This window comes from Conger conger, chromosome 3 (genome assembly GCF_963514075.1).
Source record: "Conger conger chromosome 3, fConCon1.1, whole genome shotgun sequence".
NCBI lineage: Eukaryota > Metazoa > Chordata > Actinopteri > Anguilliformes > Congridae > Conger > Conger conger.
The window spans coordinates 38,967,457-38,984,155 of NC_083762.1; the positions used below are offsets into that span (position 1 = coordinate 38,967,457).

A 16,699-nucleotide genomic window follows, 5' to 3' on the forward strand; every position below is an offset into this window, starting at 1 on the left:
CACTGGAACAAAAAGGTCCCCAGACCGGTTAATGCCACTGACTTGTTTAAACCGCGTGTTATGAAGGAGTTTTTGTACCTCTGTGACTTTTACTCTGGAACAGCTTTACTCTGAGGTCTGCTTGTGCTTTGGCAGGCAAATAGCTGTGATGTCATTCTCATATCTGTATGTAGAGGCACAAAGGGAAGGTCTGTCATCGGGCACACGGGAAGCACAACAGAGACACTGCGTTTGCATTACAGTGGAAAATCACCACCTATATGTGTGAAATAATAATTTATCCTACAAATCGAAAATATCAGCTGTTGATGGGTTCCATTGTAGCTACGGTAGGCCACCTTACAGCTTTTTATGTTATATTACATTACAGGACATCTTATTTAATAGATTCTGTTATCCAAAGCGACGTCAAAATCAACGACATTATAAACTACAGAACAGGTCAGATAGGATACAATTCACATAGAATCAGTTGTGAACATTTTGTCCAGTACACATGGTAAATAGGTCAAGTGTGTAAGTAATTAGGTCAGTAACAACAGTACCAAGATGAATGGACATGCAAATACAATATAAATACAACTGCACTGCAACAGTCTCAGACTACAAAGTATAACAAACTACAAAGTATAACAAGGCGCTAAAAGATTGCGACAGATGAAATAAGTGGTAATAGAGCAGGGTGCTCCCGCAGAGAAGTCAAGGTACAGTGTGAAGAGATGAGTCTTCAGACCGTGGGGAAAAACGGGCAGTGAGTGAGCAGTTGTTATAGGAATGCAGAGGTCGTTCCACCATTACATTACATTATTGGCATTTGGCAGCTGCTCTTATCCAGAGCGACGTACAGTTGATTAGACTAAGCAGGAGACAATCCTCCCCTGGAGCAATGCAGGGTTAAGGGCCTTGCTCAAGGGCCCAATGGCTGTGCGGATGTTATTGTGGCTACACTGGGATTAGAACCACCAACCTTGCCTGTCCCAGTCATTTACCTTAACCACTACGCTACAGGCCGCCCACCACTGGGGAGGGTGGAGAAGCACCACAGTTGGGACAAACGAGGGCCATGCACAGGATGTGCATGTCACCCTGTGGTCAAGCTGATTGATAATTCATTTCACATCAAGTTTTTATATCATATATGCGTTAGTTCTGAACTTATGGATATATGCCTTTAGATACACATGTATTTCTAATACACCAATATTAGACACCTTTATTTATATCTTTATTTCTTTTTATTTCCTTTTTTTGGGTCCTTGAGGCCATTGTCAAGAGTTTTGGCCTTCCCTTTCCTAGGAGGACTTACCTTTCCTTTCAAGTCTATCTGATGATTTACAATAATGCTATTGCTTTTTCATATTTTAGTTAAAACACAATGGTATGTGTAAGTTTTTTTTTTCTGTTGGTAGAGCACACATATTTCATGAATTAATTAATGACTGAGTAAATGAATAATGACTAAACAACTAATCTTGGAGGACAACATCCCATACATAAATAGGCATATGCAATGGACAATGGACAGTTTAATTCTAAGCAATATGATGTGAAATTAATTGTCAACCTGCCTTTCATACCAAGCCACTATATCCTGGGTAACTTTACATTTGTTCTTTCTTTGTTGCACCATCAAAATATCTAAGACATTGTATGGTAATGTATGGTATGATGCAACATTTAAATAAATGTATCTAAATTTAAAAAATATCTAATTTAAATAAAAACCCATTACAAAATGACTCGGTAATCACCAATGTTTCTCCAGGCAGTTGACTGCCACCTTGAGGCTGACATAAGCAGTTACGCCTGATGCCATAAGAGAAATTCACCTCAGCTTTTGTTTCAAGTGGAGATCCAAGAAGAGAGGCTGCAGGCAAGAAACGGGCAATAAAGGAACCATGTAGTGGAATATAATACAGCAGCACATGACCAACGGTAGAAACATATCAGTTGTCCTCGAACCAAAACAGCTATAACGGGCCAGGATCTAAATTGGCCATCGGCTTGTTCAAGCATGAGTTTAAAAACGCGATTAGGCTTCAGGCCCTGATAATTGAGTGACACTAAAGGACATCTCTGTGCGCTTAGCAGGGCTCAATTGAGGTTTTAGCATTTTACACGGGCATATCAAAATGGCAATCAGGGAAGATATTGCAGACACAATGTTTTCAAATGCCCGGGCACGGATGTTCAAAGAAAGAAATCATTACTCGCACACAAAGTGAATTTCTTGCCAAAGGGCAAACTCTCAGAGAATTCAAGTTGTCATAGACATAAGAGTGCCTTGCCGGGGACTAATGTATAATTACTAAATCTCAAACAAACAAAGAGCAAAAAATAGATGTTTGCTTTCATTTGCGCCAGAGTTGTTTTTACTGCACTACTGCCACTCTTGAGAAACCTATCACTGACCTATATAAACTCTGAAATATATTGCTCTTGTAAGAGATAGAAGTAACACAATGAGGAGAAGCTAAAATGTTAATCAAATATTCATCCAAGCCTTCCAGGCTTCACTGAAGATAGGGCAATTTCTTCATTCTTAAGTGCAAGAAATTTCTCCTTGAATGACTAAACATAACATTATTATTTTGAGATGAGGCCATTTCTACTACACTGAAGCAAAATTTGAACTGTATGTCATCTTACATTTAATTATACATAACAACTGTAAATAAGCACAAAGAAACAACAACAAATAAGCAAGACAATTTACTTTAATACATACAACAACGAAAGTAGATGTGAAACTACACAAATCTAACATAAAACTATATTTTATTTGAACCTACAACACAACAAGGGTGCTTTGGAGCATTTCATTTTTTTGGTGCAATGATTTTTTATGAGAATTTCAGGATTCAGTAGTCTCTACCTCCAGTACAAATCCTGTCGAGCAGTTCTATGCATTAATAACTCCCTGTATTAAGTGTTTTTGTAAAATCTTTCTAGTGTTAGTTCAAAATTGACTTTTAGATTATTTCCGCCTCTTTGCCTGCTTTAGATTGAAAGGAACATCTATGGCCCTCTGTATTAGTCCCTTCCATGAATGTAAATTCCTCAAACAAGTCTCCTCTGAACCTATATCTACATATTTATATGTATTGATATATATTATACATCAAAGGATATGTGAAGTCTCCCTTCATGAATAATCTGTTTAAAACCTGGAACCAGTCCTGTTGCCTTTATTTATTATTTATTTAGTATTCTAAATTTGGGCTAAGGCATACTATAGTGTCAAATCCATTTGGCAGAGCGAGTGAGAGAGAGAGAGAGAGAGAGAGAGACAGAGACAGAGACAGAGAGAAAGAGATATAACGCATACATCCACACACAGCATACACACGTACAAGCTTACAAACACAGACACATGTACACACGCACGCACGCACGCACGCATACACCTACAACGTCACTTACTGTCATTTTCTTTATAGCCATTTTTTTTATTCTAATTCATAATACATCATGCATGTTGTACATTTTACTATGAAACATATCTGAACCTCTCATTTGGCAAGTTGTCATGCCAAAAAAAGCACTTTGAAATTGAAATTGAGAGAGAGAAAGAGAGAGTGTGTAACATCTGTTAAGCCAATAGCTAAAAAAAATTAATATATCTTCAGTTATTTCCTGTTGTACATTTTACCATAATAGACATTCAAAGACATGGTCCCTTATCATAACCACCACCTGTGACATCTACACTCATTCTATTCTATCAACACTCAATGCAATATAATTACGCTTTTGGAGGAGGATTTCAATGACAGGAATGCTAAATTCAGGTCACCATGCATTTAACGAAGACTGTCTGCATGATGCATGGTGGAGACAGACCATGGGGAACATGGATAATAAGAGGTATGGACAGACCATGGGGAACATGGATAATAAGAGGTGGAGACAGACCATGGGGAACATGGATAATAAGAGGTGGAGACAGACCATGGGGAACATGGATAATAAGAGGTGGAGACAGACCATGGGGAACATGGATAATAAGAGGTAGGGACAGATCATGGGGAACATGGATAATAAGAGGTATGGACAGATCATGGGGAACATGGATAATAAGAGGTGGAGACAGATCATGGGGAACATGGATAATAAGAGGTATGGACAGATCATGGGGAACATGGATAATAAGAGGTGGAGACAGACCATGGGGAACATGGATAATAAGAGGTAGGGACAGATCATGGGGAACATGGATAATAAGAGGTGGGGACAGACCATGGGGAACATGGATAATAAGAGGTGGAGACAGACCATGGGGAACATGGATAATAAGAGGTGGAGACAGACCATGGGGAACATGGATAATAAGAGGTAGGGACAGATCATGGGGAACATGGATAATAAGAGGTAGGGACAGACCATGGGGAACATGGATAATAAGAGGTAGGGGCAGACCATGGGGAACATGGATAATAAGAGGTAGGGACAGATTATTTTGCAGGTGTGGAACATCAGCTGTACCCTTAGCACAGTGGTATGGAATCAATAACAATCCTGACTTAAATGCACTTTCTATCTTCACAAACACAGTTTGAAAAAATAAAAAAGAGCCCTTGTATTTATTTGTGTGAGAGAAGGAAAATGTGCATCCAGTCTCGGTAAATGTCTGCCTCAAATCAGCAGACATCCTGCAGGGCGGATAAACAGATCATATCTACTTAACTGCCGTAGGAATTACATTCCTTTTTATACATAGACCCACATTTTAGTGGACCAAAAGTAATTGGACAGTTGGCTTCTCAGCTGTTTCTGGTTAGTCAGGTGCATTCAATCACTGCTTTAGTGCATGTATCTAGTCTTGATTTTAGGCTTTCTATTGCATTTGGAGTTCTTGGCATTTGTCAACATGAGGAACAGAGTTGCCTATGGCAGTCAAAAGAGCCATTATGAGGCTGAGAAACAAGAAAACAAACAGTCAGAGACATTGGCCAAACAATAAACTAACCAAAAGAAACTATTTGGAACATAATTAAGAATAACTTGCAGAGAAGTCATTGCAAATGGGCTGGTAGGCCAAGGAAGAACTCTATAGTTGATGGCCAAAGAATTCTCGCCATAATGAAGAAAAACTCCCAAACACCTCTCTGATCAGAAACTCTCTTCAGGATCAGAAAATGTCCAGCGGGTCACTGCCATTGTCCTTGAGTGAAGTACAGTGCAAGAGCAGGATCATCACTCCAAATATCCAGTGAAGTACACCAGTAGGATATTTGCTGAAGGTACGTAAGCCAATGTCTGGCAGCATAAATGGATAACACGTAAGATGTAGTCTATTTGTATCACTGGATGAGGTCACCTGAAGAGCGTAAATAATGTGCGATGTGCTAATGACGTGAGAATGGATATGACAGACTCGGAGAAGCATGCGATCGTTCATCATTTTTTCTGGGATCTGGTAAAGAATAAATAGAATAGGAAAGAACATCCACGCACTGATATATATCTCCAAACAAGAGACCACAATTTTTCAAATATTTTCATCTGACTCACTAGAAGAAAGAACAAACTTCTTGCTGGGCTGGGGGGTTCCAGTGGTAATGACCCAACAAACTTCAAAAATAGCAAGAGGGTCGAACAATAAAAGTACGGGTCATGACACTGGTATGGCTCTCCTCTTGAGGTCTACTGACAAGGCTTCAAATGCAGCACTGTCACAAAGCCCCAGGAGTGGACTGAGAGAACTCATAAACAAGTACATTTACATGTTTCCTTTTTCTTTTTTTTATTCTTTATTTTCCTGGGGAAATTGAACAGTACCTGGCATAGGCACAGTGGCACATGCATACATCTAAGGAAGGATGTAATATATTTATAAATATTTACCTCTACTTAGCCATACAAAATATAAACCCTCTCTTTATTTTACATTTTCGCCAGAAATGTATGGCCCAACCCGTATGTATGAAGGGCATGTAGAACTATGTACACCCAAGGGAAGAGATATTTACATTGATATTATAAGCAGATAAATAGAAAATAGAATAAAACATTGGAGAAAGGCATATACACTTTTAATCATTCTGTATCTCAATGAAGACCTTAAAGGTTTTACATACTCAACCCATTTTGACCAATACTTTACACATTTTTCCTTTTGTAGAATAAGTGAGAATGTTAGTTTTCCCACTAAATACATCACATGTACAATGTCAATCCATGTTTCCTTTTTCATTGCAAATTAAAGCAGTTCTTTCTTTTCTGACAATTTTTCTATTGTGACAATGATTCTTGGCAAAACTATGAAATGTGCCCTATTGAATTTTTGAGAAGAAAATCTGATGGTGCATTTATTTTAATTTGAATTGAAGCCATGACTACATTAAGTATAAGTATATAAGTCTGAAATAGATTACATCTAGCAGGCCATTTGTTGTGGCTGCTGCTGTAAAATGAGTTGTTTACTTGTTGTAGTGTTCATTTAACAACTGTGAGCTGCTCTGTAAATAAGTATACTGATTTATCTTTCTCTCTCTCTCTTTCTCTCTCTGAGTAAAGCAAATATACCTTTTGACACATCTTTAAAATGAATGCACCCGATATTAAAAACAATATAGAAACACGCCACAGCTGCCAACGGTACAATTTCTCATATACTTAATAAATGTATGAAAACACCCTCTTTTCACCTAAAATGAATGAATTTGCACAAAATGAAAATGCATCATTGAGTCACATGCCTAAAGACATGAGTGCAGTCTCTAGCAAAATATAGCACAATGCTTGAAGGATACAGTTTGTAATGAAAAACCAGCAACAGTAGTTATTTAATATTTAAACACTGAATGCAATCGGCTCTCATGTATACCTCTAGTAACACATCGTGTTTTAAAAATAAGCAGGAAGACCATGTGGTAATAGTCACTAGGCCACTAGGTTTTCACCTCCCCTGTAATATTTTAGGCTCCTTTTTTTAGAGTTAGAGTTCAGAGAATCTTGCACAGGCATACTTGCAAATTCCTACACTGTAATTTTTAGAACATAGAGCTACTTCTTTCTGAAAGGAGAGCGGAATCACATTGGGTCTAAAACCGCTGAAACCAGCTTGCACTGTAAAAATAGCCTAGCTATGGGTGATTGCTTGTGGGCTTTGCTTTTTCAGCTTTCACCCCTTCCGCACTGGGGAAAGGGCTCCGATTTGGGGCCTCCGGTCCTGGCCGGGTCCAAACGCCACGTCTCATCTCTGCCCGGCAGCTAACCGGGGCAGCCCTCCACTCCGAACGGGCCAATTACTGACTTCTTTTCCAAATTCAGGGTGAACCGTACATCCCAAAAATAGAGATAAAACCACAGGATATCGTGTATCTTTCTCCCAGTGCCATGCGCTCTACTGCCATCTACAGGCTTCAGGGAGCTAATGCCTGAGTGGCACAGAGGCTCTACTTTGTAAGCTCCATTAGTACATCTGCTCCAGTGACAAGCCATAATATACACTATACGGCACCATCAGGAATTGAGGTGTTCTCTGTCGCCATTTTGCCAGTTTTTAATTATGATATAAATAAACTTTGCTGCTTTTGCTGGCCAGGGTCAAGGTCAGCTTGGCTTGCACACAATTAAAGTGAGGTCTGTAAGTATTTGGATAGTGGCACAATTTTGGATTTGAAATTAAACAATGAATATTAATGAATATGAGATTCAAATGCAGACTGTCACCTTTTTACACAGTCCCCCGTTTTAGGGGACGAAAAGTAATTGGACAGTTGGCTTCTGTTTCTGATTAGTCAGGTGAATCCATATGCTTCTCTAGTGCATGCATTAGAAAGATTGACTTATATCAGATTGATGGCAAAAGCAAAGTGTGGAGGCTAAACAGCACCCCTCTCATCTGTGAAACTTGGTGGTGGAGGCATTATAGTTTGGTCAATCTATGGCTACCATAGGTACTGTCTCACTTACCTTCATGTATAATGTTACTGCGGATAGCAGAAACAGAATGAATTTGGGAGTGTACAGAAGCATCTTATCTTCTTATCTTCTGTAGTTAAATCAAACTCAATGGCCGGGGCTTCATCCCACAATAAAGCAATGATCCCAAACCAGTGCTCTCTTTTTTCATAATGATGTTCAAAACTGTTTTTTTTTTGGAAAGCCTATTGTTTGGCCAATGTCTCTGACTGTTTTTCGTATTTCTCATGGCTTCCTTGACTTTCATTGGCACAACTTTTTGCTTATACATGCACTAAGGAGGTGATTGAATAAACCAGACTAATCAGAAACCACTAAGAAGCCAGCTGTCCAATTACTCACCGGATATGGATGTACATTCCCTGAGATTAAAGGCGACAGTCTGCGCTTTAACATCATATTCATTGCTTCATTTCAAATCCAATGTGTTGGTATACAGAGCCAAAAGAACAGAAATTGTAGCACTAACCTTCTCCTACAGTGTATAACTGAAATAGTAAACTTTCAGAAAACCTCTCAGAAAACTTGACATCTTCTCATAGCACTCTCTTATTGTAAAAAGTTCCTGCGAAGATTCATAGAGCAGGCACCATTGTAAAAGGTGTAGACAGATTTATATGTATATTTTATATGTTTTATATGACAAGTTTGGGTTATCGTTTTAGGATCGATGACCGCATAACGTTTTCAATAAGGAGTGCTTGAGTACTTTTCTTTAGACTTTACAACAACAAAAAAGCCTGAAGATAAAATTCCAATGTGTTCCCCAGCCACTGGCATTTGGGGAGTTGCTTTCTTTGACAGATGGTTCATTTCATACAGAAGGAGATTAGATTTTCCTTAAGAAGCAGCCAGGTCTACCGTGATGGAAAAGTTAAGCATTGCTCTCCCTCAACATTTCAAAAAGGGAGGCAAGCAACTTTTCACCGGAATCAATAATCTGTGGCAGAAGCCCTGCCAAAGTACGAATCATATTTCTCTGGCTGCTCCATGCAGCGTTCACAATCCAGAGAGTGGGAATTCTGCACTTCCAGCACTGTTTAAAATGCCACTCTGTTCCCATTTATTTCAAATAAGTGTGCTGCGCATGTTCGCTGCACTGCCATGTTTTGGCGTCCATGTTAATATTCTTTCAGCCACGTTAATAAGCAGTATTCCATTTTGAGCTTTGGCACACTTTCCATGATGGCAGCGGAACTTTATGGCAGTAAAACTTTAACGGCAGCGTTTGTTTTAAAACTTTCCTCAGTTGCTGCTCGCTTGGTGTTGATGCTGCGAGTCACATTTCACAAGGATTGGCCTTTTAGGCTCCGGCTGTAAAATTAATTCCACTCTCAGTCCCACTTTCAGCCAAAATAATAAAAGGAGAGCTGAGTGTTTTTGAGCTCTGCTGGAGGAAAGAGATGAAAGCAGAAAATATTGCTTGTTGATGTTTATGGGTGTGAAGATGACAAAGCCCTGTGCTTCTCCCTCGAGCCAGGAAGAATAACCACTCCCCCCCAACATATAAATTCCACAGTCCTTCCATTAATATCTGTAGGTTTGCTCTCGTCTTCAAACCATATTCAAACCTACTCATATTCAACATGCTCTCAGGATTGTTTGCATCGACTCACTGCAGTCAACAAATTACAGATACACATAGCATGTATGAAAGACGGTTTGTACTGAGCACCAGAAACAAAATGTCTAAACATACACTGATACGCTGAGTTGAGTTGATATTGCCTGTACTTGCTACTGTATGAAACCACTAAGCGTGCACAGTAAACCACTTCAGGGACAAACATTTAACATGCTTGAGCATGACACCAAACTTAGAAGGATATCCTGGAAAGTGAGTGGAGGGTGAAGCTCCAGAAAGTGCCGGAGGTTTCCTTGTTAAAAAGGAAACTTGTTAAAAGTTACTCACGGTTTTATGTGTCACAGGGTTCTCGAACATCATCTTCAGGTTGTCCAGTGAGATGTCAAACCTCTCGATCCTCTTGGTGGCCGGCAGGTCCTCTCTGTGCGGCTCTGCCCAGGGAGGTGAAGAGGATGTGACCACCACTTCGCTCTCCACCGCCACTCCATTTCCTGATTGAATTTCCATTGTTGGCGAAACTGTACACCCCCTCCTCTAGCAACGAAACGATTGTTCGACTGAGATAGGGAGGAAGAGAAAGAGAGAATGAGTGGAAGAGAGAGAGAGAGATGAACGGGAGCTTGTTGACAGAGTCACACGTTCTGTGATGTCTGTGTGGCTGCTCTCTGCACAGCAGGCATACAGATGTTACGCTGACTGGCTGGCCTGGAGTGCAACTTGGGAAAAAAAGAGAAAACCAAAAAAGTTCTGCAGCTCTCCCCCCCCAAAAGCCCTATAAACAGACAGACACACACATGCACGCACACACACTGTGCCTAGTTTTCCCTCTCAGAAGCAACCCACAGTCATGTTTTGGAGAGGGACCTGAGAGTGGGCCTATAGCCAAGGCCCGCATTCTCCACCAATCCTAATCTCTTAACAGCGCTACTCCACCAAGCCTGCCAAGGGCAAAGGCCTCCAGGGCATTCCCCTCTCATGCAGCTCCAACAATGAATGAACCCAGCATGAGAAACCAAAACAAGACGGGGAACATTAAAACTATAAATAATAAAGGCATTTGGAGCACTTTTGGGAACCGCTTCTAGACCCGCTCACTCCCCTTTTCTCCAGGAGGCAGTGCTCCTTAACCTTGAGTCAGAACAGAAGACTCCCCGTGGGTGTGGGGGTGCGGGGTGTTTGGATTCCGATCACACCCGTCTGTGGCACTGGGCGGCCCTGATGCCATGAGTGAGAAGTCCATTATTCCCAAACAAATGAGGGAAGTCCCTGAACAATCGACCTCTCGCCCCGTTCACCAGCTTTACCGCCGCTTTGCGCCAACACCCTTTTCCGTGGGTGCGTCCTGAGGGCCAGCCGGGCTTCAGGGCTGAGCTCACACTTTAAAGGCCTCCTGAGGTATTACCCCTGCTTCACCTCCGCCATTTAACAAATGTACCAACTCAGAGCTTAAATTTATTTCAAAGTCAAAATGGACGAAATCTATGGGTATTTGAAAGTCAAACCCAGGGTGAACATTTTTTTAGGCATTCCTTGCGAGTTTGGTGTCAGGCTGATTTGTACTATGATAGCTCAAATACAGCCAAATATAGGATTTTCACATTCTAGGGTGTTTAATCCTATAGGGTCTTATTTTAAGGGTGTATTCACACTCTAATGCCACAGCAGACAATGCATTTATCTAGTTCAGTATTTTTGACCATCTTCTTATTCCTTATTTTTATACATTTTATTTGTATTTTATGTTCTGGCTACAGGCAGTACAGTCATAATTCTAGCGCAGATTTTGACTAAGGCCTGAGTTGTGTGGTTAATTTTAGGCAGGACATCCAAAACACAGTCCTGGCAGTCCAGCAATGGTAGAATGTGACTTCATTCTTTTGGATTAAACACAAGAATATGATTTTGGTTTTGGCATCTACTGTGTGTCCATATGTCAATGACATTTCAGTTTGTCAAGTGTGGCTGAATTTTCTCCTATGATACAAAATGTAGCATTTAAAATTCAAATCAAAATAGGTGTACAAATGTATCTGATTGTTATTCACTCTGGATATTAATGCCTAATTTTATTAGGCTAGCAGGACTGTATACAGTGCAGTCCATAAGTATTTTGTATAAATAATTAATTTGAGGGTATGCACATCTATACTGGTCGATCCATGGAGGAATTATATCTCTATTTATGCATAGTCCCTCTATTTTAGGGAAAATCTGATTTTTCTGCTGTCTCTGAGTAGTCTGGTGTATTCAATCACTAAATAAATCTTTTAGCATCTAGTGTTGATTTTAGGTCAAGGAAGTCATTATGAGGCTGACAAATAAGAAAAACACAGTCGGAGACATTGGCAAAACAAAAGGCTGACTGAAACAAACTGCCTGGACAAACTGTCTGGAAGGCTAGCACTGGTATATGTTTGAGATCATTCGGCCTCATGCAAGAACATCATACATTTCTCATACTTTTTTAGTATGAAGGGCTCAAGTGTGCCACACCAGATTCAACAAATACACCTAACTTCAAACAACTGTCCTAAATGAAGATGTTATTATAAAGTATATATTGTACTGATTTCAGTCAGATGGGATTAACAAGAACAAGGGAGGACTGATAACTGATTGGGTAGACTGCTTCTCCTAAACTCTGCACTAAAATATATTTCCGAAAACATTTGAGGCAAATTTGAAGAAATAAGCAACGTTGCTGAATCTCGATTCAAATTTGATCTGCAAAATAAGAGAAACAAAAGAATTTAAGAACAAATCTGTTGGTAAGAATGGTTCTTGCATGAGGCCTAATGTAGGATCAGTGAGCCAGCACATGTGGCAGCCATACATGCCCAAACTATAATACCCCACCACCATGTTTCACAGATGAAGGGATGGGGTGCTTTGAGTCTTGGGAAGTTATTTTTGGCCTGCAGACTTTGCACTTGCCATTACTCTGATACAAGTCAATCTTGGTCTCATCTGTACACAAGACCTTTTCCCGGAACTCTGCAGGCTCTTTTATGTAATTCATAGCAAAATGTAACATGTAAGCCATTTCTCATCCTCATAATGGCTTCCTTCACAGTCATTGGCACAACTCTGCTGTTAATGTTGCCAAATGTCAGTAACAGACTCCAAAGGCAATGAAAAGCCTAGAATCAGGACTGAAAGCGTGCTTATACCTGCACCAAGGAAGCGATTGCATATATCTGACTATATAGAAGCAGCTGAGAAGCCAACTGTCCAATTACTTTTGGTCCCCTAAAATATATTGGGGGGGGGGGGGGGGGGGGCTATGTATAAAAATGTAATTCCTGTACATATCACCTGATATGGATGTAAATACCCTCAAATTAAAGGTGACAGTCTGCACTTCATAGCATATTAATCATATCATAGCATATCACACGTCATATTAATTGTTTCACTTCAAATCCAATATGCTGGATTGCAACATATTGAACAGAAATTGTACCACTATCCAAATACTTACTGACTGCACTGAACCAGCCATGTTCATCTTATATGATGAAATTAGAATGTGATTTCAGTTCAGGGGATTCATTTTCTGAAACTTGTAGGTGAAAGGTGGCTGCAGATTTTGGTTGATGGACCTCCTATGGCAGGTTACAAAACTCAATATCATTCTTGACCTCTCCATGCTGGTGGAAAATAACAAACAGGTCAGACATGTGGATCATATCTGAAGAAGCCGGACATGAAAAGATTTGGTTGAACATGCCTTACAGCAAGCCTATAATTCGATGTGTGATTGGCAAGGTACCATTCTCTATGGGCTGATATCAAAATCACTCTTCTGATTCACCAAAACCGGAAAACGGCCATTTTAAAGTTTTACATTTTTCCATTGCCCTTTGACTTACCTTTCTCAACCACCGGCCTCTTTTGTGGATACTGAAGGAAAAGATGCGAGATGTGAAAAGTGTCAGAGGATTAAAGTGGCTGGAATCTGGGGGGGCAACACATTGGCCTAATGAAATGGCCATGACTGACGTTTCCAATAGAGCTGAGACATCCAGCCATGAGCAACACATTATAGAGACGGCGCCGAGGGGCCTTCTGCTGTGTCCTGTGTCTTTCCAGATTAAACACAGATGCTGCCACCAGTGCCCTGGAACCTTTTCTAATGCACACAGATACCGTTTTCAGACAGACGCGGTTCTGGCTCTGGTTCTGTTCTGGAGTCTCAGAGCCTTGGTGCTTTCTGCCGAACCAGCCCGCATCCATACCAGTTTAAGCAGAACCAAAGTTCCACCGCCCTCCATTCATGAATGTGCTCAATGCACAAGGCAGGCCTAGAATATGACACGCCCACGGATGACGTCATGGTTCGCAAAAAAACCCCAACTATTTATTGGTTCCAGCTGAGAACCAACTTTTCAGGTTTGGGAACTGGAACTGGCATGGAGCCTTGCCGGTGTGAAAGGCCTGACGTTATCATAGGAAACTATTTTGTCCTTTTATTCTCTGTTAACTACACCGAATGCATCAGTAAGACCATTTTTCCTACTCGTTATACAGTAAGGCAGACTCACTGTACATATGCTGCATAGGTACAAAGTACCATGTTATAAGGTATAAGGTGCAGTGTGTTTTGTATAGTTATGGTTATGGTGTTGTTGGTTATTGTCATGGTGGGAGGTTATTCCCACTGTGACCACCAGAGGGCCTGAGATCATTGGCTCCACCTGTTCCTCGTTGAGCCAGGGGAATTACCTCCCTTAAGGGTATTTAAGACCGGCACTGACTATCCTTCAGTGCTTTGGTGTTCAACCGTTCGCGATTGCACTAAGCCGGTAACGCACAGGTAGACTCTGCCACTGAGAGTCAGGTATCGTGCTAGTGTATGGTCTCTAGTGTCTATAACTAGAGAATAATTTAGAGAAGGTAAGGAAGGTGTTCAGCTGGCGTTTCTTTCGCTGACATCTTCCTCAAGGGTTTTGTTTCTTTTGGGCTCGTGTGAGCCGGAGGTTGGAGGACGTTGTCCTCCGGTATGTATTTTGGTTTGTGTTTTGGTCCCGAGCTGCGTCTCGAGGTTTTATTTTCTTGCCTAGTTTATCGCTAGGTTGTATTTTAATTTTCTCTCCTCGGTCTGTGACCGTCGGTGCATATTGTTTGGCACTGCTTTTGGTTGGGTCATTCGCCCTGTTTTTTAAAGGGTAGTTTTATTTTCGCTTAGCCGTTTTTGGCTTCTTTTCTGTTTCCTTAAAAAATAATGGAGAAAATCCTTCTAGTGTCTGCATATCCCTCATATTTAGTGACGAGCACGCCCGCGTGTTCGTTTAGGAGGGTTTCACCCTCGGTCGCTTCTGGCTCTCCGCCCAGCCCCTCCGTCACAGAACACCAAAGCCACTATGGAGAGACCAGCGACCAGTTCAGGAAATGAGATGGGAGGTTCCACACTTGAAGCGGTGGTAGCCACCCAGCAGGCTATGCTAGCTAGGCAGGAGCAGGCGTTGCAAGAATTGCACGCCCAGCAGGCTGCTACCACTGAGCAGCAGACCATAGTGTTTCAGCGGCAGGACGAGATCCTGTCCAGGCTGGGTAGGCAGCAAGATGTGCTGATTGGGCTCGCTGATAGTTTTCCACAGTTAGCGAGCGAGTTCCGCTCATCACGGGCACAGGTGCCATCCCCTGACAACCCCCAATCCCTCACCTCTTCTCCACCTACGGGGCCCACTTACCCGCCCAGTACACCAGTGGTGAGGGAACCCAAATTACAACTGCCGCTGCGGTACGGGGGAGAGGCGGGTAGATGTAGGGGGTTTCTCTCCCAGTGCCTAATTTTTTTTAAAACTCAACCCTCACGTTTCTCAACCGCAGGTTCCCGAGTGGCATTCATTTTAGCATTATTGACCGGGACCGCTCTGACTTGGGCGGAACCGCTGATTCGGGCACAATCTCCTGTTATGGGCAATTCCCAGCTTCTCATGCAGGAGATGATCCGGGTGTTCGATCATAATGTCACAGGCAAAGAGGCGGCGGCCCGCCTAACGTGGATGAGGCAGGGAACCCAGAGTGTCGCCGAGTTCTCAGTGACATTTCAGGCTCTGGCAGGGGAGACGGGGTGGGCAGATGAACCACTCATGACGCTGTTCACGGGCGCATTGTCAGATCCTGTCAGAGACGCTCTGGCCACTTTAGAACCGCCAGGAGACCTGGGGTCGCTGATTTCAACGGCTATCCGAATCGATAATCGGGTGCGGGAACGAGAGAGAGAGAGGGCCGGCAGAACAGGCGGGTTTAAGTGGTCGGCTCCTTCTCCGATGGGCAGGGCTAGAGAGGCAGAGGGGAGACAGGAGATACCCACAGTGGAGGAGCCCATGCAGCTCGATAGCACTACACTGACTCGTCCTAGGAGGCGACCCGGGAGAGAAGGGCTGTGTTTTTTTTGCAAGCGGCCGGGGCACCTGATCAGAAACTGTCCCGACCATAAAGCAAAAAGAGCAGTTCCACTAGGGGAGCGAAAATCACTAGTGGGACCTATCGAACATATTAACTTTCGCACAACTTTGCCCGTTGAACTGCAGTGGAAAGGGGTCGTAGTTGGGACGGAGGCTTTTATTGATTCAGGGGCGGTCGATAATTTTATGGACCGTCAGTGGGCTAAGCAGAAAAAGCTACCGGTTCGGGGGCACCGGGAGCGCATCTATTTTTATTTGGTGGAGTCCCCAGCATATCCGATAGTGTTGGGCCATGTCTGGTTATTAAAACACCAACCTCATATAAACTGGGGAGATCGGAGCCATCCGGTGTCCCGGTGGGGTCCGCAATGCGCCGCCCACTCTGATCATGTGCATGTTTCCTCTACCCCTCCCAGAGAGACCGACATAGGGTCCGAATTGGACGAGGAGGAGGCTAGGGAGTTCCTTAGTCCTAATGTTGGGTCATTGGCGGAGGAGGAACATGAAGGGAGTCTGGAGTGGGACTCGGTTTGTGATTGGAATCGTCCTATGGACGAGGGTGAGGGCAGTGAAGTTACGGACTGGGACACCGAGAGCCTTTTCCGGACCTCAGTCAGTGGGAGTGAGGACCGGATGGTGGGGGCGATTAGGTTTCCACTGCCAGTAAATTTTCCTAGTGAGTATAAGGAGCTAGTAGAAGTGTTCAGTAAACAGCGAGCGACCACGTTACCCCTTCATCGGTCGTACGATTGCGCGATTGATTTACACCCGG

At 42.3% G+C, this 16,699-nt stretch overlaps 1 protein-coding gene across 1 annotated transcript in view; it reads right to left on the reverse strand.

The window, feature by feature from the left end:
- The window catches only part of xirp2b (xin actin binding repeat containing 2b), a 59,485-nt gene extending 49,435 nt beyond the window's left edge, over positions 1 to 10,050 (reverse strand). Inside the window, exon 1 of the mRNA XM_061234318.1 lies at positions 9,842 to 10,050. Within this exon, the coding sequence (XP_061090302.1) occupies positions 9,842 to 10,021 (180 nt within the window). The 5' untranslated portion in view covers positions 10,022 to 10,050. The remainder of the gene's footprint in view (positions 1 to 9,841) is intronic.
- Between the last annotated feature and the right edge of the window lie 6,649 nt (positions 10,051 to 16,699).